Here is a 23,541-nt window from a genome sequence, read left to right as displayed (position 1 = left end):
TAGATACAATACAAGCATGCACCATTTCTGGAAATTGTTTTGCATAACTGAAGTCTCCTAGTCTCCTAATGCTTCTGTAGGAACATAAGCTGGGAGCATCCGAGCATTAGGCAAAAATAGTAGGTTGGAACATCAGGAAGACACATTTGGTAATAGTAACTTGTGGGAACATGAGGTAGATACCCCTAAAAGCACTGCACCAGAGTTGCCCTCAGCCAGTTGCCTATTATAGGTAAGTCACTAAAAGCTAAGAAGCTTTGACCACTCTTTCCAGGGAGTTCCAACAGGAAATGGGCATCAGAGATATAGGCAGCCAGATAGATGGAAAGACTGGGGTCTCAAGCACTGCAGGCTGCCAGGGAGTAGGGATTCCAAATGTTCTAGGACAGACTTGCAATCTTGCTACCAAATCACATTCCATAAAGAACCCTTCTTTTCTTACATTATTTTTTTCTTAGAAATCCCTTCACTCAAACACAATTTTCATAATTTTTTTCAGACATTTTCTCATCATATGACAATGATATTTCTGAATTCCATTCTGTGCATCATCAACTACTTACCCATACATTGCATCCTACTTAGTATTCATCTTTCCTTATATACTCTATGTGCATCACTTTACACATCCATCTCAAGCACTGGCTTTCAACAAGCAATTCTCCCACTGTGTTCCAATCAATGATGTTATTAGACTGGTGAGTTCTATAAGTTTTGCAAACTTATAATACAACCAAGTTCACTACAACATAAAATATAGAAATACAGATGAAAGCTTATACTACACAAAATGGACCACTAAATACAGAAAAAGGTATACTCTTATCTAAACATACAGAAACTTCTTTAACAAGAAATGATTCAACAACAACATGAACTAAGCAGCACTTCACTCTACCTCATCTGTATCATCTTTTACATCTCCTGCAGAATTTTCTGTATTCCTCTCCCGTTCATCTGAGTTACAAGTAGAATGAACACTGACATCATCTTCACTCTTCTCTCCACCATCCATGCTCTTGTCTTGCAATTTCTCTGAATTTTTCTTATTTTCTACTTCATCAGCCTCCTCCTCTGTTTTTGTTTCCTCATTTTCAACTTCAACTTCTTTCTTATCAGAACAATCCTTTTCAATAATTCGCTTTTTCTTAGGAGTCTTGATTTCACCACGAGACCAAGCACTTCTAAACCTTCTTTTACGACGTCGATGAATGTCACCTGTTGACTTTGCTTGTTGATCTGAAATGTAAGAAAAAGTCAATTCATTAGGGATAATACACAGAAAAAAAAAAAAATTTCTCCTCAGCCCAGCTAAATACAAATAAACATACATCATTTTCACTGTGACAAGGAGGGAAATAAATCTGATTTTTAAATCTTTTTCTATTCTTATCATACCTAGTCACTGTCTCCCGTGTTAGCAAGGTAGCGCAAAGAAACAGACGAAAGAATGACCCAACACACCCACATACTCATGTAGGCAAGGAACAGATGAAAGAATGACCCAACCCACCTACACACTCATGTATATACATAAACGCCTACACACGCACATATACATACCAATAAATTTCAACATATACATACATGTACATACACAGACATATACATATATACATATGTACATATTCATACTCGGTGCCTTCATCAATTCCTGTCGCCACCCTGCCACACATGAAATAGCAACCCCCTCCCCCGGCGTGCGCATGAGGTAGCGCTAGGAAAAGACAACAAAGGCTACATTCGCTCACACTCAGTCTCTAACTGTCATGTTTAATGCACTGAAACCACAGCTCCCTTTCCACATCCAGGCCTCACAAAACTTTCTATGGTTTAACCCAGACACTTCACATGCCCTGGTTCAATCCACTAACAGCACGTCGACCCCAGTATACCACATCATTTCAATTCGCTCTATTCCTTGCACGCCTTTCACCCTCCTGCATGTTCAGGTTCCAATTGCTCAAAATCGTTTTCACTGCGTCCTTCCACCTCCAATTTGGTCTCCCACTTCTCCTTGTTCCCCCTGCCTCTGACTCATATATCCCCTTTGTCAATCTTTCCTCACTCATTCTCTCCATGTGACCAAACCATTTCAATACACCCTCTTCTGCTCTCTCAACCACACTCTTTTTATTATCACACATCTCTCTTATCCTTTCATTACTTACTTAATCAAACCACCTCACACCACATACTTTCCTCAAACATTTCATTTCCAACATATCCACCCTCCTCCACACAACCCTCGCAACCACATAACATTGTTGGAACCACTATTCCTTCAAACATACTCATTTTTGCTCTCCGAAATAACGTTCTCACCTTCCACACATTCTTCAAAGCTCCCAGAAGCTTTGCCCCCTCCCTCAATCTGTGACTCACTTCCACTTCCATGGTTCCACCCGCTGCTAAATCCACTCCCAGATATCTAAAACACTTCGCTTCCTCCAATTTTTCTCCATTTAAACTTAACTCCCAATTAACTTGTCCTTCAACCCTACTGAAGCCAATAACCTTGCTCTTACTCACATTTACTCTCAGCTTTCTTCTTTCACACATTTTACCAAACTCAGTAACCAGCTTCTGCAGTTTCTCACCCGAATCAGCCACCAGCGAACAACAACTGACCCACTTCCCAAGCCCTCTCATTTACAACAGACGCCAAAACCCTTGTGGTGGTTTTTTTATGCCTATATTATCTTTCTAACAATACCAATCCAATATCCAACCAAACACAAATTCCCTCTGACTTTGCAGTCCTTCAAATATATTATGTTTCCTGAAAATACTCATGTATTGATCAGACATCATTCATAGACAATATCAACAGCCTTATCTAAAGACACATAAAATCTGCGAAAAATGAAATTCTTCTCGCAGGGGTCAAGATACAGTATTATCCACTCCTATACTTACCATGAACTAAAATCTTTCATTCATACCTCCAACTGCTGTTCCATAAATTTTCATCTACCATTCATGAGTCAAAAAATAAGCCTCATACACATGCACCATGCAAACAATTCTATTATTTTTGGTGACTACATTTTCCAAAAACAATCAAACAATAAACTACTATCAATCCCTTGACTCGTTCAACAAATGGCTGTATATGGGGTATATCACCTTGCTTTACTTACGTTGTTTCTTAAAATTACTTAAATGGCTTCATATACATATAATCAGGTGTTTCCTTTGAAGAATGTAAGAAATACATAGAAAAACAGATGGATTTGTATGTAGCATTTTTGGATCTGGAGAGGGCATATGATAGGGTTGATAAAGATGCTTTTGTGAACGGTCTTAAGAGTATATGGTGTGGGAGGTAAGCTGCTTGAAGCAGTGAGAAGTTTTTATCAAGAGCGTAAGGCATATTTACGAGTAGGAAGAGAGGAGAGTGACTGGTACCCAGTGAAGGTCAGTCTGCAGCAGGAGTGTGTGATGTCTCCATGGTTTTTCAATTTGTTTATGGATGGGGATGGTTAGGGAGGTAAATGCAAGAGTTTTAGAGAGGGACGAGTATGCAATTTGTTGGGGATGAAAGGGTCTGGAAATGAGCCAGTTGTTGTTTGCCAGTGATACAGCACTGGTGGCTAATTCAAGTGAGAAACTGCAGAAGTTGGTGACTGAGTTGGGAAAAGTGTGTGAAAGGAGAAAGTTGAGAGTAAATGTGAATAAGAGCAAGGATACTAGGTTCAGTAGGGTAGAGGGACAAGTCAGTTGGGATGTAAGTTTGAATGGAGAAAAATTGGAGGAAGAGAAGTGTTTTAAATATCTGGGAGTGGACTAAGAAGTGAATGGAACAATGGAAGTGGAAGTGAATCATAGGGCGGGGGAAGCAAAGATTCTGGGAGCGATGAAGAATGTGTGGAAGGTGAGAACGGTGTCTTGGAGAGCAAAAGTGGATGTTTATGTTTGAAGGAATTGTAATTCCAACAATATCATATGGCTGCAAGGCATGAGCTATATAGATAGGGTTGTATGGCAGAGGGTGGATGTGTTAGAAATGAAATGTTTGAGGACAATATGTGATGTGAGGTGGTTTGATCAAGTAAGTAATGAAAGGGTAAGACATAAGTGTAGTTTGGATGGTATTGCGGTGGAATTTATTAAAAAAGGGGGTGGCTGTATTGTTGACAGGTTGGTAAGGTTATTTAATGTATGTATGATTCATGGTGAGGTGCCTGAGGATTGGCAGAATGCTTGCATAGTGCCATTGTACAAAGGCAAAGGGGATAAAAGTGAGTGCTCAAATTACAGAGGTATAAGTTTGTTGAGTACTCCTGGGAAATTATATGGGAGGGTATTGATTGAGAGGGTGAAGGCATGTACAGAGCATCAGACTGGGGAAGAGCAGTGTGGTTTCAGAAGTGGTAGAGGATGTGTGGATCAGGTGTTTGCTTTGAAGAATGTATGTGAGAAATACTTAGAAAAGCAAATAGATTTGTATGTAGCATTTATGGATCTGGAGAAGGCATATGATAGAGTTGATAGAGATGCTCTGTGGAAGGTATTAAGAATATATGGTGTGGGAGGCAAGTTGTTAGAAACAGTGAAATGTTTTTATCGAGGATGTAAGGCATGTGTATGTGTAGGAAGAGAGGAAAGTGATTGGTTCTCAGTGAATGTAGGTTTGCGGCAGGGGTGTGTGATGTCTCCATGGTTGTTTGATTTGTTTATGGATGGGGTTGTTAGGGAGGTGAATGCAAGAGTTTTGGAAAGAGGGTCAAGTGTGCAGTCTGCTGTGGATGAGAGAGCTTGGGAAGTGAGTCAGTTGTTGTTCGCTGATGATACAGCACTGGTGGCTGATTCGTGTGAGAAAGTGCAGAAGCTGGTGACTGAGTTTGGTAGAGTGTGTGAAAGAAGAAAGCTGAGAGTAAATAGGAATAAGAGCAAGGTTATTAGGTACAGTAGGGTTGAGGGACAAGTCAGTTGAGAGGTAAGTTTGAATGGAGAAAAACTGGAGGAAGTGAAGTGTTTTAGATATTGGGGAGTGGATTTGGCAGTGGATGGAACCATGGAAGCGGAAGTGAATCATAGGGTGAGGGAGAGGGTGAACGTTCTGGGAGAGTTGAAGAATATGTGGAAGTCGAGAACATTATCTCAGAAAGCAAAAATGGGTATGTTTGAAGGAATAGCGGTTCCAACAATGTTATATGGTTGCGAGGTGTGGGCTATAGATAGAGTTGTGCAGAGGAGGGTGGATGTGCTGGAAATGAGATGTTTGAGGACAATATGTGGTGTGAGGTGGTTTGATCGAGTAAATAATAACAGGGTAAGAGAGATGTGTGGTAATAAAAAGAGTGTGGTTGAGAGAGCAGAAGAGGGTGTTTTGAAATGGTTTGGTCACATGGAGAGAATGAGTGAGGAAAGATTGACCAAGAGGATATATGTGTCGGAGGTGGAGGGAACGAGGAGAAGTGGGAGACCAAATTGGAGGTGGAAAGATGTAGTGAAAAAGATTTTGAGAGATCAGGCCCTGAACATGCAGGAGGGTGAAAGGCGTGCAAAGAATAGAGTGAATTGGAATGATGTGGTATACCGGGGTCGACGTGCTGTCAATGGATTGAACCAGGGCATGTGAAGCGTCTGGGGTAAACCATGGAAAGTTCTGTGGGGCCTGGATCTGGAAAGGGAGCTCTGGTTTCGGTGCATTATTACAAAACAGCTAGCGACTGAGTGTGAACGAATGTGGCCTTTGTTGTCTTTTCCTAGCACTATCTCGCGCACATGAGGGGGTAGGGGGTTGTTATTTCATGTGTGGCGGGGTGGCGACGGGAATGAATAAAGGCAGACTACGAATTATGTACATGTGTATATATGTATGTGTCTGTGTGTGTGGATGTGTATGTATATACATGTGTATGTGTGTGGGTTGCGCTATTCTTTTGTCTGTTTCCTTGCGCTACCTCGCTAACGCGGGAGACAGCGACGAAGCAAAATGAATAAATAAATATATGTATATTTTTTTTATACTATTTGCCATTTCCCGCGTTAGCGAGGTAGCGTTAAGAACAGAGGACTGGGCCTTAGAGGGAATATCCTCACCTGGTCCCCTTCTCTGTTCCTTCTTTTGGAAAATTAAAAAAAAACGAGAGGGGAGGATTTCCAGCCACCCACTCCCTCCCCTTTTAGTCGCCTTCTACAAAACACAGGGAATAAATGGGAAATATTTTTTCTCCCCTATCCCTAGGGATAAAATACATATATGTGTAGTAATAAAAAGTGGTTGAAACAGCAGAAGAGGGTGTATTGAAATTGAAATGGTCTAGACATATGGAGAGAATGAGTGAGAAAAGGTTTACAAAGAGGATATATGTGTCAAAGGTGGAGGGAACAAAGAGAATCAGGAGACCAAACTGGAAGGAAGGAGTGAAAAAGATTTTGAGTGATTGGGGCCTGAACATACAGGACGGAGAAATGTGCAAGGAATATAGTGAATTGGAACAATGTGGTATCCTGGGATTGGTGTACTGTCAGTGGACTGAACCAGGGCAAGTGAAGCGTCTGGGGGTAAACCATGGAAAGTTTTGTGGGGCCTGCATATGGATAGGGAGCTTAGGTTTCGGTACATTACACATGACAGCTAGGGAGTGAGTGTGAAAGAATGTGACCTTTTTTTGTCTGTTTTCCTGGCACTACCTTGCTAATGCAGAGGATGGCAATGCAATTTTCTGTGGGGCAAAGTGATACCGGGAAAGCATGAAGGCAAGCAAGTATGAATATGTACATGGGTATATATGTATATGTCTTCCTATGAGTCCACAAGGAAAATGAAACACGATAAGTTCCCAAGTGCACTTTCGTGTAATAATCACATCATCAGGGGAGACACAAGAGAGAAATATAAGTCAGTTAATATACATCGAAGAGACGAAGCTCGGCCGTCATTTGGTAAACATGTATATGTCTATGTATCTGCATGGAAGTGGAAGTGAGTCACAGGGTGGGAAAGGTTATGGGAGCGCTGAAGAATGTGTGGAAGGCAAGAATGAATGTTATCTCGGAGAGCAAAAATGGGTATGTTTGAAGAAATAGTGGTTCCAACAATGTTATATGGTTGTGAGGCATGGGTTATAGATAGGGTGGTGCAGAGGAGGGTGGATGTGTTGGAAATGAAATGTTTGAGGATAATATGTGGTGTGAGGTGGTTTGATCGAGTAAGTAATGAAAGGGTAAGAGAGATGTGTGGTAATAAAAATAGTGTGGTTGAGAGAGCAGAAGAGGGTGTATTGTAATGGTTTGATCACAAAAGAATGACAAAGAGGATATATGCATCAGAGGTCGAGGAAATGAAGAGAAGTGGGAGACCAAATTGGAGGTGGAAGGATGGAGTGAAAAAGATTTTGAGCGATCAGGCCCTTAACATACAGGAGGGTGAAAGGCGTGCAAGGAATAGAGTGAATTGGAACGATGTGGTATACTGGGGTCAACATGCTGTCAATGGATTGAACCAGGGCATGTGAAGTGTCTGGGGTAAACCATGGAAAGTTTTGTGGGGCCTGGATCTGGAAAGGGAGCTGTGGTTTCGGTGCATTATTACAAAACAGCTAGCGACTGAGTGTGAACGAATGTGGCCTTTGTTGTCTTTTCCTAGCACTATCTCGCGCACATGAGGGGGTAGGGGTTGTTATTTCATGTGTGGCGGGGTGGCGACGGGAATGAATAAAGGCAGACTACGAATTATGTACATGTGTATATATGTATGTGTCTGTGTGTGTGGATGTGTATGTATATACATGTGTACGTGTGTGGGTTGGGCTATTCTTTTGTCTGTTTCCTTGCGCTACCTCGCTAACGCGGGAGACAGCGACGAAGCAAAATGAATAAATAAATATATGTATATTTTTTTTATACTATTTGCCATTTCCCGCGTTAGCGAGGTAGCGTTAAGAACAGAGGACTGGGCCTTAGAGGGAATATCCTCACCTGGTCCCCTTCTCTGTTCCTTCTTTTGGAAAATTAAAAAAAAAACGAGAGGGGAGGATTTCCAGCCACCCACTCCCTCCCCTTTTAGTCGCCTTCTACAAAACACAGGGAATAAATGGGAAATATTTTTTCTCCCCTATCCCTAGGGATAAAATACATATATGTGTAGTAATAAAAAGTGGTTGAAACAGCAGAAGAGGGTGTATTGAAATTGAAATGGTCTAGACATATGGAGAGAATGAGTGAGAAAAGGTTTACAAAGAGGATATATGTGTCAAAGGTGGAGGGAACAAAGAGAATCAGGAGACCAAACTGGAAGGAAGGAGTGAAAAAGATTTTGAGTGATTGGGGCCTGAACATACAGGACGGAGAAATGTGCAAGGAATATAGTGAATTGGAACAATGTGGTATCCTGGGATTGGTGTACTGTCAGTGGACTGAACCAGGGCAAGTGAAGCGTCTGGGGGTAAACCATGGAAAGTTTTGTGGGGCCTGCGTATGGATCGGGAGCTTAGGTTTTGGTACATTACACATGACAGCTAGGGAGTGAGTGTGAAAGAATGTGACTTTTTTTGTCTGTTTTCCTGGCACTACCTTGCTAATGCAGAGGATGGCAATGCAATTTTCTGTGGGGCAAAGTGATACCGGGAAAGCATGAAGGCAAGCGAGTATGAATATGTACATGGGTATATATGTATATGTCTTCCTATGAGTCCACAAGGAAAATGAAACACGATAAGTTCCCAAGTGCACTTTCGTGTAATAATCACATCATCAGGGGAGACACAAGAGAGAAATATAAGTCAGTTAATATACATCGAAGAGACGAAGCTCGGCCGTCATTTGGTAAACATGTATATGTCTATGTATCTGCATGGAAGTGGAAGTGAGTCACAGGGTGGGAAAGGTTATGGGAGCGCTGAAGAATGTGTGGAAGGCAAGAATGAATGTTATCTCGGAGAGCAAAAATGGGTATGTTTGAAGAAATAGTGGTTCCAACAATGTTATATGGTTGTGAGGCATGGGTTATAGATAGGGTGGTGCAGAGGAGGGTGGATGTGTTGGAAATGAAATGTTTGAGGATAATATGTGGTGTGAGGTGGTTTGATCGAGTAAGTAATGAAAGGGTAAGAGAGATGTGTGGTAATAAAAATAGTGTGGTTGAGAGAGCAGAAGAGGGTGTATTGTAATGGTTTGATCACAAAAGAATGACAAAGAGGATATATGCATCAGAGGTCGAGGAAATGAAGAGAAGTGGGAGACCAAATTGGAGGTGGAAGGATGGAGTGAAAAAGATTTTGAGCGATCAGGCCCTTAACATACAGGAGGGTGAAAGGCGTGCAAGGAATAGAGTGAATTGGAACGATGTGGTATACTGGGGTCAACATGCTGTCAATGGATTGAACCAGGGCATGTGGAGTGTCTGGGGTAAACCATGGATAGTTTTGTGGGGCCTGGATGTGGAGAGGGAGCCGTGGTTTCAGTGCATTACACATGACAGCTAGAGACTTAGTGTGAACGAATATGGCCTTTGTTGTCTTTTCCTAGCACTATCTCGTGCACACCCGGGGGACGGGAGTTGCCATTTCATGTGTGGCACGGTGGCGACGAGAATGGATGAATGCAGCAAGTATGAATATGTACATGTGTATATATGTATATGTCTGTGTATGTATATGTATGTACATGTTGAAATGTATAGGTATGCATATGTGCATGTATGGGCATTTATGTATATACATATGTATGTGGGTGGGTTGGGCCATTCTTTTGTCTGTTTCCTTGTGCTACCTCACTAACGTGGGAGACAGCAACACAAGTATAATAAAAAAAAATGTAGGTGTATGTAGATATGTGTGTATATCAGTGGAAGGGTCTTTCTTCATCTGTTTCCTGGTCCTACCTCACTGAAGCGGGAAATGGCAATCAAATATAACGATAATAAATATAATAAAAATTTCAAATTAAGCAATCTTATTCTATATACAATCTATCCCAGACATATATCCGAGTTCCATTCTGACTGACTGGTCGGATCCTGAAAATGACATAAGTCGGACATATGTCAGTATGGCATAAAGAATTTGTATACCTGTATGGCATTCTTTTATTCCATTCAATTTCTATAATAATTATCTCATTTTTAATTAGTCAGCTTCTTTACATTATTCTGTAGTTTCCTTTTGCCTTTTACTTAAGATTCTTTAGTTCATTTCTATTTTCTACACTATGCAAGTTCTATCATGACAATCTCATTTTTGTTTAACCAGTTTTATGAAATGAAATTTTTTAGAATCACTCTATGGTTTATTAAAAAATCTTTGGTATATTTTCTAACTTTGCGGCAGTTCCTTCATCAGCGCTTGCCGTTTCACCTGTGACTTGAACATCATGCAAACTATATCTTTTTTTGAATCTACTGAACCAAGCAAGACTTTTGTGGAGTTCTTGATGTAATCCTCCCCTCTCACTCCTTCAAAGTCTCAAAATGACTTCTAGCCTTTACCTGAATTGTTAGTAAGCTCACTGGTACATGTTTTTGAATTTGATCTCCCATCCACAGCATCAACAACCTTTCCATTTCATGGATGGGCCCTTGATGTTGCTCTGTTATTAGCATAGACTTCATACTTGCTGAACCTTTCACTGTTTCCCATATCATTTCTTTGTCCTTTAAAATTGTGGAGACCGTCGAATGGGACCACTATAGATCACATGCAATCTCATTAACTTTTTTCATCCTTCATATTGGGTGATTACCTTTATTATCAATTGCAAATCGAGCATGTTTCTTGGCTTCTTGCCTGATCTATCACCATGTGATGGGTTTTTCCTCTTGTTCATCTTCTGTGTGGTTTAATACAAAATGGTTGAATCCAGCACAAAAATTTGTGAATAATGTGAACTTGCTGAATGATAACTGAGAAAGAGAACTGAGAGAGTTGCTGTGATGTCCACAATGCTGGGATATTGTCTGACAATCACTATCATACGCACGCAGCCATTAGCACTGGCAGATGTACGATCAGGCTTTTATACTTATGTGTATTTTTCAATTCATATTTTTCCAGTTGTATGTAAAGCATGAGCCCACATGAGGTTGTCCCCACACTGATTCAAATCCTGGGTGCCTTAGTTGGCCCAAACCCAAACCATGTATTCATCTTTGCCTTAGGGTTAGTCAATAATTGGGTAATTGTCTCAGGATGGGTTATTTGTGTGTGTATATACATACATAAGGGTGTTACTGGGCTCTGCCTGCAAGAGGTTACACTATGTGTGAGAAGTCATTAACAAGGCTGTATTATTAGGAGCACAGTCTCGTCAGAACTTCTGACACCAAAGGAGTCTACATTTCCCTACAAGTCAGTACTGCATCCTTAGGATGCAGAAGCCTTTGAGAGGTCCTGTGTAACATCAGGATTCTTTTATAGAAATTAGTCCTAGGGCAATCATAAATAAACAAATAAATAGACACACATGAGTAAAGACATGGTGCATAAGTACAAAGTTAAGAGGCAGGGCAACATATGTGTAAAACTCTTTCACCATAACACACACATAGTAATCACACACACACACACACACACAAAGTAATCATAAATTACCTCTGGTTTCTTGAGTACCGTTTGCATCTGGAGTCACTGGTTCAGACACTTGACCTGACTTCACAGGCCTCTCATCCCTTTCCTGCAAATACTTGTTTCTTTAATTGTGAAAAATTCTAAGTTTTTCAAAATCTTAAAACAAAAATGAAATTGTCTATGACATAATGATACATCTACTTATAAAAAAGAGGATATGACAAAAAGAAGTCACAAGTTTTAATAAGGATGCAGAATAAGGAGACACAATTACCTGACCTCTCAAGGGGAACTTTAACACTGTTTGGATATACTAAAAACATTTATTGAAACTTCATACTAATCTGCAATAAACATAGCTCCAATCGGCATCTGCAGCCAGTTCAGCTGAATATTAGGAAAAATTAATCTTAAAAAAATGTGGCATTCTGCAATCGCAATTCCTCATTTCAAGTATGAGCTACAGTATTATTCTACTGTCAAGCAACTACAAGACCAACTTCTAAAATGATAAGATTTGATATTATGCTTTCAAGAGTGAAATGAATTTTCTACATGTGCACAGAAACAACAAGCATAAACACAGCAAAGTATTTATTTATTTATTTATTTGCTTTGTCGCTGTCTCCCGCATTAGCAAGGTAGCGCAAGGAAATAGACGAAAGAATGGCCCAACCCATCCACATACACATGTATATACATACACGTCCACACACGCAAATATACATACCTATACATTTCAACGTATACATATACATACACACACAGACATATACATATATACACATGTACATAACTCATACTGTCTGCCTTTATTCATTCCCATTGCCACCCCGCCACACATGAAATAACAACCTCCTCCCCCTCATGTGCGCGAGGTAGCGCTAGGAAGACAACAAAGGCCCCATTCGTTCACACTCAGTCTCTAGCTGTCATGTAATAATACACCGAAACCACAGCTCCCTTTCTACATCCAGGCCCCACAGAACTTTCCATGGTTTACCCCAGACCAAAGTATTATCCTTGAAAAATCTATATGCATATAAAAAACTGTCATTAGACTGTGCAACATTAACATGATAAACATGGCAAAAATGATAAAAGTCCAGTAATAAACAAGTCATAGTAATCTAAAAGTGATAAAATTATCATTAAAAAAAAAATGGTTTAAAGACAGATCTCTGCTTGGATCATGTTTCTCTCCCCGACAGCTACAGAAGTCCTTCAAATCACGAAAAATAAAAATGTGATATAAATCCCAAGTCTAGGACAGTTGGAGCAGTGCGCAAGTAAATAAGTTGGTAGAGATCTAAAGGCAGTCTCATTTTTGGAGAAATGTTTATCTTATTATCTATTATAATTGATAGCCATTCCCCAAGTTAGTGAGGTAGCACCAGGAAACATATATTCACATACACGTACATATACATATATATAAACAATGAAACCACAGCTCTCTATCCAGGCTCCATAGACCTTTCCATGGTTTACCCTAAATGTTTCACGTGCCCTGGTTCGGTCCACTGACAGCATGTCGACCCCAGTATACCACATCGTTCCAATTTACTCTATTCCGTGTACGCCTTTCACTCTCCCACATGTTCACACCCCGATTGCTCAAAATCTTTTTCACTTCATCCTTTCACCTCCATTTTGATCCCCTGTATTTCCTTGCTCCCTCCACTTCTGACACGCATCCACTTTGTCAACCTTTGTAAGACCATAAAAATTTTGGAAATGTTAGAGAAAGGATAGACTAGCCTTCTAAGAGTTATAATTTTTCTCATTATGGATAATATTTTTCCCATTTAAGGTGACTATGGCCCCTTAAGGCTTCTGAAATGCACCCTTAAATGGCAGCATTTGTCAGAAGTGACGTTCACCCACTGCAAAAAAATCTAAACCTTTTTTACCTTAGAAAATATCTCCATAAGATATTGAATACCCAAAACAGTAATATGCTTTCCTCTATACTGGTGTAGGAAAATGAAGAGCTGATGAGGAATGGCCCATGCTGGTAACAAGGATTGCTGCCAGTTGTTCATTAGATTTACCAACCAGCGACCTATGAGGAAGGTCATTAAGCCTGCAAGTCTTTTAGTTGTTTGAATGTCCACAATCCCTATATTACAACCTAGATACCTATAAATGGAGGAGTAAGGCAAGAGCTATGAAAATTGACAGTATTTTTTATTTCAATTTAGGGAAGCAGTGCTGGAAAGTGCATGACATGTAGGAGGTGGGAAAGTGACATTTCCAGCTACAAAGGTAGCTTGTAGATTTATGTGCTGAAAAAGGATTGGTGATTGGGAATACCTGGTTTAAAAAGAGAGATATACATAAGTATACGTATGTAAGTAGGAGAGATGGCCAGAGAGTGTTATTGGATTACACGTTAATTGATAGGCACGTGAAAGAGAGACTTTTGGGTGTTAATGTGCTGAGAGGTGCAACTGGAGGGATGTCTGATCATTATCTTGTGGAGGCAAGGGTGAAGATTTGTAGAGGTTTTCAGAAAAGAAGAGAGAATGATGGGGTGAAAAGAGTGGTGAGAGTAAGTGAGGTTGGGATGGAGACTTATGTGAGGAAGTACCAGGAGAGACTGAGTACAGAATGGAAAAAGGTGAGAACAAAGGCCGTAAGGGGAGTGGGGGAGGAATGGGATGTATTTAGGAGAGCAGTGATGGCTTCTGCAAAAGATGCTCGTGGCATGAGAAGCGTGGGAGGTAGGCAGATTAGAAAGGTTAAAGAGTGGTGGGATGAAGAAGTAAGATTATTAGTAAAAGAGAAGAGAGAGGCATTTGGAAGATTTTTGCAAGGAAATAATGCAAATGAGTGGGAGATGTATAAAAGAAAGAGGCAGGAGGTCAAGAAAAAGGTGCAAGAGGTGAAAAAGAGGGCAAATGAGAGTTGGGGTGAGAGAGTATCATTAAATTTTAGGGAGAATAAAAAGATGTTTTGGAAGGAGGTAAATAAAGTGCATAAAATGAGGGAACACATGGGAACTTCAGTGAAGGGGGCTAATGGGGAGGTGGTAACAAGTAGTGGTGATGTGAGGAGATGGAGTGAGTATTATGAAGGTTTGTTGAATGTGTTTGATGATAGAGTGGCAGATACAGGGTGATTTGGTCGAGGTGGTGTGCAAAGTGAGAGGGTTAGGGAAAATGATTTGGTAAACAGAGAAGAGGTAGTAAAAGCTTTGCAGAAGATGAAAGCCGGCAAGGCAGTGGGTAGGGATGGTATTGCAGTGGAATTTATTAAAAAAGGGGGTGACTGTATTGTTGACTGGTTGGTATGGTTATTTAATGTATGTATGACTCATGGTGAGGTGCCTGAGGATTGGCAGAATGATTTGGTAAACAGAGAAGACGTAGTAAAAGCTTTGCGGAAGATGAAAGCCGGCAAAGCGGCGGGTTTGGATGGTATTGCAGTGGAATTTATCAAAAAAGGGGGTGACTGTATTGCTGACTGGTTGGTAAGGTTATTTAATGTATGTATGACTCACGGTGAGGTGCCTGAGGATTGGCGGAATGCTTGCATAGTGCCATTGTACAAAGGCAAAGGGGATAAAAGTGAGTGCTCAAATTACAGAGGTATAAGTTTGTTGAGTATTCCTGGTAAATTATATGGGAGAGTATTGATTGAGAGGGTGAAGGCATGTACAGAGCATCAGATTGGGGAAGAGCAGTGTGGTTTCAGAAGTAGTAGAGGATGTGTGGATCGGGTGTTTGCTTTGAAGAATGTATGTGAGAAATACTTAGAAAAGCAAATGGATTTGTATGCAGCATTTATGGATCTGGAGAAGGCATATGATAGCGAGTTGATAGAGATGCTCTGTGGTAGGTATTGAGAATATATGGTGTGGGAGGCAAGTTGTTGAAAGCGGTGAAAAGTTTTTATCGAGGATGTAAGGCATGTGTACGTGTAGGAAGAGAGGAAAGTGATTGGTTCTCAGTGAATGTAGGTTTGCGGCAGGGGTGTGTGATGTCTCCATGGTTGTTTAATTTGTTTATGGATGCGGGAAGTGAGTCAGTTGTTGTTCGCTGATGAAACAGCGCTGGTGGCTGATTCATGTGAGAAACTGCAGAAGCTGGTGACTGAGTTTGGTAAAGTGTGTGAAAGAAGAAAGCTGAGAGTAAATAGGAATAAGAGCAAGGTTATTAGGTACAGTAGGGTTGAGGATCAAGTCAACTGGGAGGTAAGTTTGAATGGAGAAAAACTGGAGGAAATGAAGTGTTTTAGATATCTGGGAGTGGATTTGGCAGCAGATGGAACCATGGAAGTAGAAGTGAATCATAGGGTGGGGGAGGGGGCGAAAGTTCTGGGAGCCTTGAAGAATTTGTGGAAGTCAAGAACATTATCTCCGAAAGCAAAAATGGGTATGTTTGAAGTAATAGTGGTTCCAACAATGTTATATGGTTGCGAGGCATCGGCTATGGATAGGGTTGTGCACAGGAGGGTGGATGTGCTGGAAATGAGATGTTTGAGGACAATATGTGGTGTGAGGTGGTTTGATCGAGTAAGTATTAATAAGGTAACAGAGATGTGTGGTAATAAAAAGTGTGGTTGAGAGAGCAGAAGAGGGTGTTTTGAAATGGTTTGGTCACATGGAGAGAATGAGTGAGGAAAGATTGACCAAGAGGATATATGTGTCAGAGGTGGTGGGAACAAGAAGTGGGAGACCAAATTGAAGGTGGAATGATGGAGTGAAAAAGATTTTGAGTGATCGGGGCCTTAACATGCAGGAAGGTGAAAGGCGTGCCAGGAATAGAGTGAATTGGAACGATGTGGTATACCGGGGTTGACCTGCTGTCAATGGATTGAACCAGGGCATGTGAAGTGTCTGGGGTAAACCATGGAAAGTTCTGTGGGGCCTGGATGTGGAAAGGGAGCTGTGGTTTCGGTGCATCATTACATGACAGCTAGAGACTGAGTGTGAACGAATGTGGCCTTTGTTGTCTTTTCCTAGCGCTACCTCGCACACATGAGGGGGGAGGGGGTTGTTATTCCATGTGTGGCGAGGTGGCGATGGGATTGATAAGGGCAGACACTATGAATTATGTACATGTGTATATAGGTATATGTCTGTGTGTATATATATGTATACGTTGAGATGTATAGGTATGTATATTTGCGTGTGTGGACGTGTTTGTATATACATGTGCATGTGGGTAGGATGGGCCATTCTTTCGTCTGTTTCCTTGCGCTACCTCGCTAACACGGGAGACAGCGACAAAGCAAAATATAATAATATAATATGATCAAGACAATCTTTATACAGCATTTCAGCTTGAGTAATTACAAAATTTCTTCTACACCAGAGTTGACTCTGCATCAGCATATAATAGAGATAAGTACCTGAATCTAAATAATCAATCACAAAATTTTTTTATGAATTCAACATGTTTACTTAGCTATCATAATTGTAAGTTCTATTTTCTAAAAATACTAACCTTATTTGGAGAAATGTTGATGGATATTGGCACTGAGGGTTTAAACCGTCTCAAACGGCTATCTCTAATTTCACGGCACTTTTCTTCAAAGTCTGTGTCCATCTCTGCCTTTATATATGCATAAGCTGTGTCCCGTAATGTACAAGCACGATGCCGGATTATCTTATCTGAAAAAAAAGATGTTACAGTGCATAATTTCTATATATATGAAAAAAAATTGGGCAAGGATATTGTCCATAAAAACACAGAATAGCAAAAAAAAAATATCTAAAGCATAAAATAAATTAGAGGATCTGAAAAAATTTTCATAAACCGTGAAAATGTCCTACCATGTCCCACATCTGCTTACCTATACAAATAACTCCTAATTCCTTTCAGATTCCTCTTATTCTAACTTATGTTTCTAATATTCTTAACACTTATATTTCTGGAAAACATTTCAAATCAGTAATACTTCCATTCACTTCATACCAATGCCATTTCCACCTATTTCTTCAAATAGTCCTATCTTCTATTTTTGTCTTTGAAAACATTGATTTCAAGTTCTACCACTTATTCTTTCTTTGCTTAATAATTTATACAACCCTCCTCACAGTGAGTATCAGTGAATACAGGTATCAACAAAGTTTTAACTAAATACCATGTCAAATCCTCATACAGAAGATACTTGACACCATCCTATACAGTTATGACAATTTTTTTTTCTAACAATTCAATAGCTAGCCACTAAGCCAAAAGTCTCTCAAAGGCTTCATCTCCAAAATCTTCAAGCTCTACAATGGAGTTTCCTATGGAGGAGTTTTTCTCTAACCCTCTTAAATCTCTCTTTGCATAACCTCATCACCTCCTGCAAACAAATGTCAAAATCCTTTCACATGCAGATGAACTCAAAAGCACAACAAAGCACAATGATGATAAAGCAACAAAGCCACATCTCACAACCAAAATAATGAAACAATGAAACAGTGTCTGCATCACCACAGAAATCAACCATCACCTTCTTAACCTGACAATCATGAATTCAACTTGCACCCTCCCATCACCCATGAATGGTCAACCATTCCTACTCAAAAAACCCTTAGTCATACTGATCATTAATTCTAACATACAGAGCATTTACTTCCAACATGACAAATATCAACACATAGGCTTTTTTTATTTTTCTTTATTATCATACTTAGTTGTTTTCTCCCATGTTAGCGAAGTAACACAAGGAAACAGATGAAAGAATGACCTAACCCACCCACATACACATGTATACACATAAACACCCACACATATACGTACCTATACATTTCAAAGTATACATACATATACATACACAGACATATACATGTACACAGCCACACTTGCTGCCTTCATCCATTCCTGTCGCCACCCCGCCACACATGAAACGGCACCCCCTCCCCCTGCGCGCGCGCAAGGTAGCACTAAGAAAAGACAACATAGGCCTCATTCGTACACACCCAGTCTCTAGCTGTCATGTGTAACAGACTGCAGCCACAGCTCCCTTTCCACATCCAGGCCCCACAAAACTTTCCATAGTTTAACCCAGACGCTTCACATGCCCTGGTTCAATCCACTGACAGCACGTCAACCCCAGTATACCACATCATTCCAATTCACTCAATTCCTTGCATGCCTTTCACCCTCCTGTATGTTCAGGTCCTGATCGCTAAAAATCTTTCTCACTCTATCCTTACACCTCCAATTTGGTCTCCCACTTCTCCTCGTTCCCTCCACCTCTGACACATATATCCTCTTTGTCAATCTTTCTTCACTCATTCTCTCCATGTGACCCACCATTTCAATATACCCTCTTCTGCTCTCACCCCCACACTCTTTTTATTACCACACATTTCTCTTACCCTTTCATTACTTACTCGATCAAACCACCTCACACCACATACTGTCCTAAAACATTTCATTTCCAACACATCCACCCTCCTCTGCACAACCCTATCTATAACACCTTGCAACCATATAACACTTGTTGGAACCATTGTTCCCTCAAACATACCCATTTTGCTCTCCAAGATAACATTCTCGCATCCCACACAATCTTCAACACTCCCAGAACCTTTGCCACCTACCCACCCTGTGACTCACTTCCACTTCCATGGTTCTATCTGCTGCCAAATCCACTCCCAGATATCTAAAACACCTCACTTCCTCCAATTTTTCTCCATTCAAACTTACCTCCTAAATGACTTGTTCCTCAGCTCTACTGAACCTAATAACCTTGCTCTTATTTACATTTACTCTCAACTTTCTTCTTTCACACACTTTACCGAACACAGTCACCAACTTCTGAGGTTTCTCACCCGAATCAGCCACGAACGCTGTATCATCAGCAAACAACAACTGACTCACTTCCCAAGCCCTCTCATCCACAGCAAACTGCATACTTGCTCCTTTCTCCAAAACTCTTGCATTCACCTCCCTAACAACCCCATCCATATCCAAATTAAACAACCATGGAGACATCATGCACCCCTGCCGTAAACCGACATTCACCGGGAACCAATCACTTTCCTCTCTTCCTACTTGTACACATGCCTTACATCCTTGACAAAAACTTTTCACTGCTTCTAGCAACTTACATCCCACACCATATACTCTTAATACCTTCCACAAAGCATCTCTATCAACTCTATCATATGCCTTCTTCAGATCCATAAATGCTACATACAAATCCATCTGATCCACACATCCTCTACCACTTCTGAAACCACACTGCTCTTCCCCAGTCTGATGCTCTGTACATGCCTTTACCCTTTCAATCAATACCCTCTCATATACTTTCCCATGAATACTCAACAAACTTATATCTCTGTAATTTGAACACTCACCTTTATCCCCTTAGCCTTTATACAATGGCACTATGCATGCATTCTGCCAATCCTCAGGCACTTCACCATGAACCATACATACATTAAATATCCTTACCAACCAGTCAACAACACAGTCATCCCCGTTTTTTAATAAATTCCACTGCAACATCATCCAAACCCACTGCCTTGCCGGCTTTCATCTTCCGCAAAGCTTTCACTACCTCTTCTCTGTTCATCAAACCATTCTCCCTGACCCTCTTACTTCACACCTCTACCAAAAGCACCCTATATCTGCCACTCTATCATCAAACACATTCAACAAACCTTCAAAATGCTCACTTCATCTCCTCACTTGACCATTACTTGTAATTACCTCTTGATAAGCCCCTTCACCGATGTCTTACGCTCTTTATTTACCTCCTCCCAAAACATAAATATACTAAATCCCTGTTATGCACTTACTGGTGCCAGATTCAGACATGAAAAAATCCTTTAGTATCTCTAGTATATAGGACTTCAGTTTGGTGCCATCCTTCCAAAACGTCAGACATACCTGTGTTTGCTTCTCAGAACAATATACTGGAGCGGATCTAATATCCATTTCATCATGACTTTTCAAGACTCTATCACACAATATTTTTTGTGTGGTTTGAAGTGTTTGGCAAGTTGTACATCGTACTGAAGCACTATAATGTGTTATAAACTATGAGGTAAAAGAAAGACGAAAATACTTGGGAAACTGCCTGATCATGGGAAATGCAGAACTCTCATAAGCCTAACATACAAGGTAGTGCCTTTACTGTGATATCTTTAATAAGCTTATCTTCAGTTATGTATAATTTCTATTTACTATTTCAGGATGCTGGCTGGCCAACAGTGTTCTAAATGCAGTGGAAACTTTAGCGTTCTGTTTTATAATAAACTTTCGATGCCTTATATTTGTAAGTTTTGCCTGGACAGACAGACATTTGAGGAAAAGCTGGCTGAAGCTACTGAGAAAATAGCTGTTCAAACATGACATAGATGTCCTTCAGGACATCATCAAACCCAGTCTGCTGAAAGTGTTAGGGAGTGAGCCATTAATGTCAGACAGCAGCATAGTGGATGTTGAGACACTCCAAAGTAATCCTTCTCTTATCAGGGAAAGGTAATCCTTTCAGGTAGTACAGTGAAGTGTGAAACCCCAAACATGTTTACCTTTGATGCCATTACAAAAAATCAATTTCAGGGTTTTGGTAATGTCAACAACAATCAACACAAAGTAAGGGTTGTCAGCAATTCTATGATCCAAGGACAGCAGGAGGCATTCAGCACCAGAAATCCTTTACGCAATAAATGCTTTTGTTTTCTAGGTACCAAGATGCTGTAGAAGATGTTTGTGGTGTCACTAAAGATAATACACTTTCAATTTGTCATGCAGGTACTAACAATGTATTGAAGGAGAGATGAAAGGAGCTGTTGGAGAAATATCATTGGCTTATTCAACTTTTTTTTAGATATCTTTAGTTTTTCTATATCATACTTTATAGCTGTTCCCCATGTCAGTGAGGTAGCACTAGGAAACAGACGAAGAATGGCCCATCCACTCATATACACTATACATAAACGCCCATACACGTACATATACATATATATACATATCAACACATACATAAATATACATACACATACATATACATTCATACACATGTACATAATTATACTTGCTTGCCTTTATCCATTTCTGTTGCTACCCTACCCCACAGGAAGAAGCATTGTTACCTCCCACTTCAGCAAGGTAATGCAAGGGAAAAAAAAAAAAAAGAAAAAAAAAAGGCCACATTCATTTAGACTCAGCCTCTAGCTGTCACGTGTAATGCACCAAAACCACAACTCCCTATCCCACATCCAAGCCCCACAGACCTTTCCATGGCTTACCCCAAACGCTTCACATGCCCATGTTCAGTCCACTGACAGCACGTCAACCCCAGTATACCACATCATTCCAATTCACTCTATTGCTTGCATGCCTCCTCCTGTATGTTCAGGCCCTGATCGTTCAAAATCTTTTTCATTCTATCCTTCCACCTCCAATTTGGTCTCCCGCTTCTCCTTGTTCCCTCCATCTCTGACAAATGTATCCTTTGTCAATCTTTCCTCACTCATTCTCTCCATATGTCCAAACCATTTCACCACACCCTCTTCTGCTCTCTCAACCACACTCTTTTTATTTCCACACATCTCTCTTGCCCTCTCATTACTTACACGATCAAACCAACTCGCACCATATATTGTCCTCAAACATTTCATTTCCAACACATCCACCCTCCTCCGTACAACCCTATCTATAGCCCATGCCTCTCAACCATACAACACTGTTGGAGCTTCTATTCCCACAAACATACCCATTTTTGCTCTCCAAGATAACGTTCTTTCCTTCCACACATTCTTCATCGCTCCCAGAACCTCCACCCCCTCCCCCACCCTGTGACTCACTTCTGCCTCCATGGTTCTGTTTGCTGCTGAGTCCACTCCCAGATATCTAAAACTCTTCACTTCCTCTAATTTTTCTCCACTCAAACTTACATCCCAATTAACTTGTTCCTCCACCCTACTAGACCTAATAACCTTGCTCTTATTCACATTTACTCTCATGTTTCTCCTTACACATACTTTTTCAAACTCGGTCACCATCTTCTGCAGTTTCTCACTCAAATCAGCCACTAGAACTGTATCATCATTGAACAACTGACTCACTTCCCAAGCCCTCTCTTCCCCAACATAATGCATACTTGTCCCTCTCTCCAAAGCTCCTGCATTTGCCTCCCTAACCACCCCAACCAAGGGGACATCACACACCCCTACTGCAGATCGACATTTACTGGAAACTATACACTCTCCTCTCTTCCTAATCATACACATGCCTTCTATCCTTCGTAGCTTTTCATTGCTTGTAGCAACTTACCTCCCACACCACATACTCTTAAGACCTTCCATAAAGCATCTCTATCAACCCTATCATATGCCTTTTCCAGATCAATAAATGCTACATCCAAATCCATCTGTTTTTGAAGTATAACTAATTATATGATTTCAGGAGTTCTTGCCAGGATTGGTGCCAGGAACACATTTAGCAGGGAGTTCAGTCTAAATAATAGATTACTGAACCTCAGTTTTCAGGAAGGAGTTGAGTTCATAAACTTGTGGTATCATTCCTATATGCAGTCAGATAAGTTCATAAAGAACAGACTACATCTTAAAGAGGTGGTAGGTGCAGTAGTTGCACATTTTGGAAGGCTCCTCAGTGAGCCTACACCTCCAAAGTAGCAGAGGGAACATACGTACCAATGCATTGTAGATAGTCTATTTCTAAAAAAAAAAAAAAAAAAAAAAAAAAGAAAAAAAAAGATGAACGAATGGTGAAATAAAAAAGTGTCTGTTGTCTAAGAAAGTAGCTCATAAGAAACTCAGAATCCAATAACCAGCTATCTATCATTTCATATCTCTGACACCTGTTGCCTTCTGGAACTCTGTTAAGGAGTGGCCATGGGAATAGTCTCCATAACTAGTGAACTATAGTACCATTTCTTAGCCTTTAGTGCCTCGACCCAATCAGGCCACTGGCAAGGGGCAAGTCTAGTACAGTGTTTGCAGGGGCTCCTACCAAATGTTCCTACTGACTACTTCTGCCTAATGCTCCTGCCCAATGTCCACCTTAATACTTCTACCGAACATGCCTACCTATATGTTCCTATCTAG

The 23,541-nt window shown here is 40.5% G+C and overlaps 1 protein-coding gene across 1 annotated transcript in view; it reads right to left on the bottom strand.

Annotated features, from left to right (window-relative positions):
* LOC139767104 (uncharacterized) overlaps positions 1 to 23,541 on the bottom strand; it is a 415,796-nt gene that overhangs the window by 43,738 nt on the left and 348,517 nt on the right. Inside the window, 3 exon segments of the mRNA XM_071696092.1 lie at positions 899 to 1,239; positions 11,541 to 11,622; positions 16,970 to 17,136. Coding sequence (XP_071552193.1) covers positions 899 to 1,239; positions 11,541 to 11,622; positions 16,970 to 17,136 — 590 coding nt within the window.

The sequence above is a fragment of the Panulirus ornatus genome, chromosome 4 (assembly GCF_036320965.1).
Source record: "Panulirus ornatus isolate Po-2019 chromosome 4, ASM3632096v1, whole genome shotgun sequence".
Lineage (NCBI taxonomy): Eukaryota > Metazoa > Arthropoda > Malacostraca > Decapoda > Palinuridae > Panulirus > Panulirus ornatus.
Note: the sequence above shows the minus strand (reverse complement) of the source record. Positions and strands in the feature narration are given on the sequence as shown.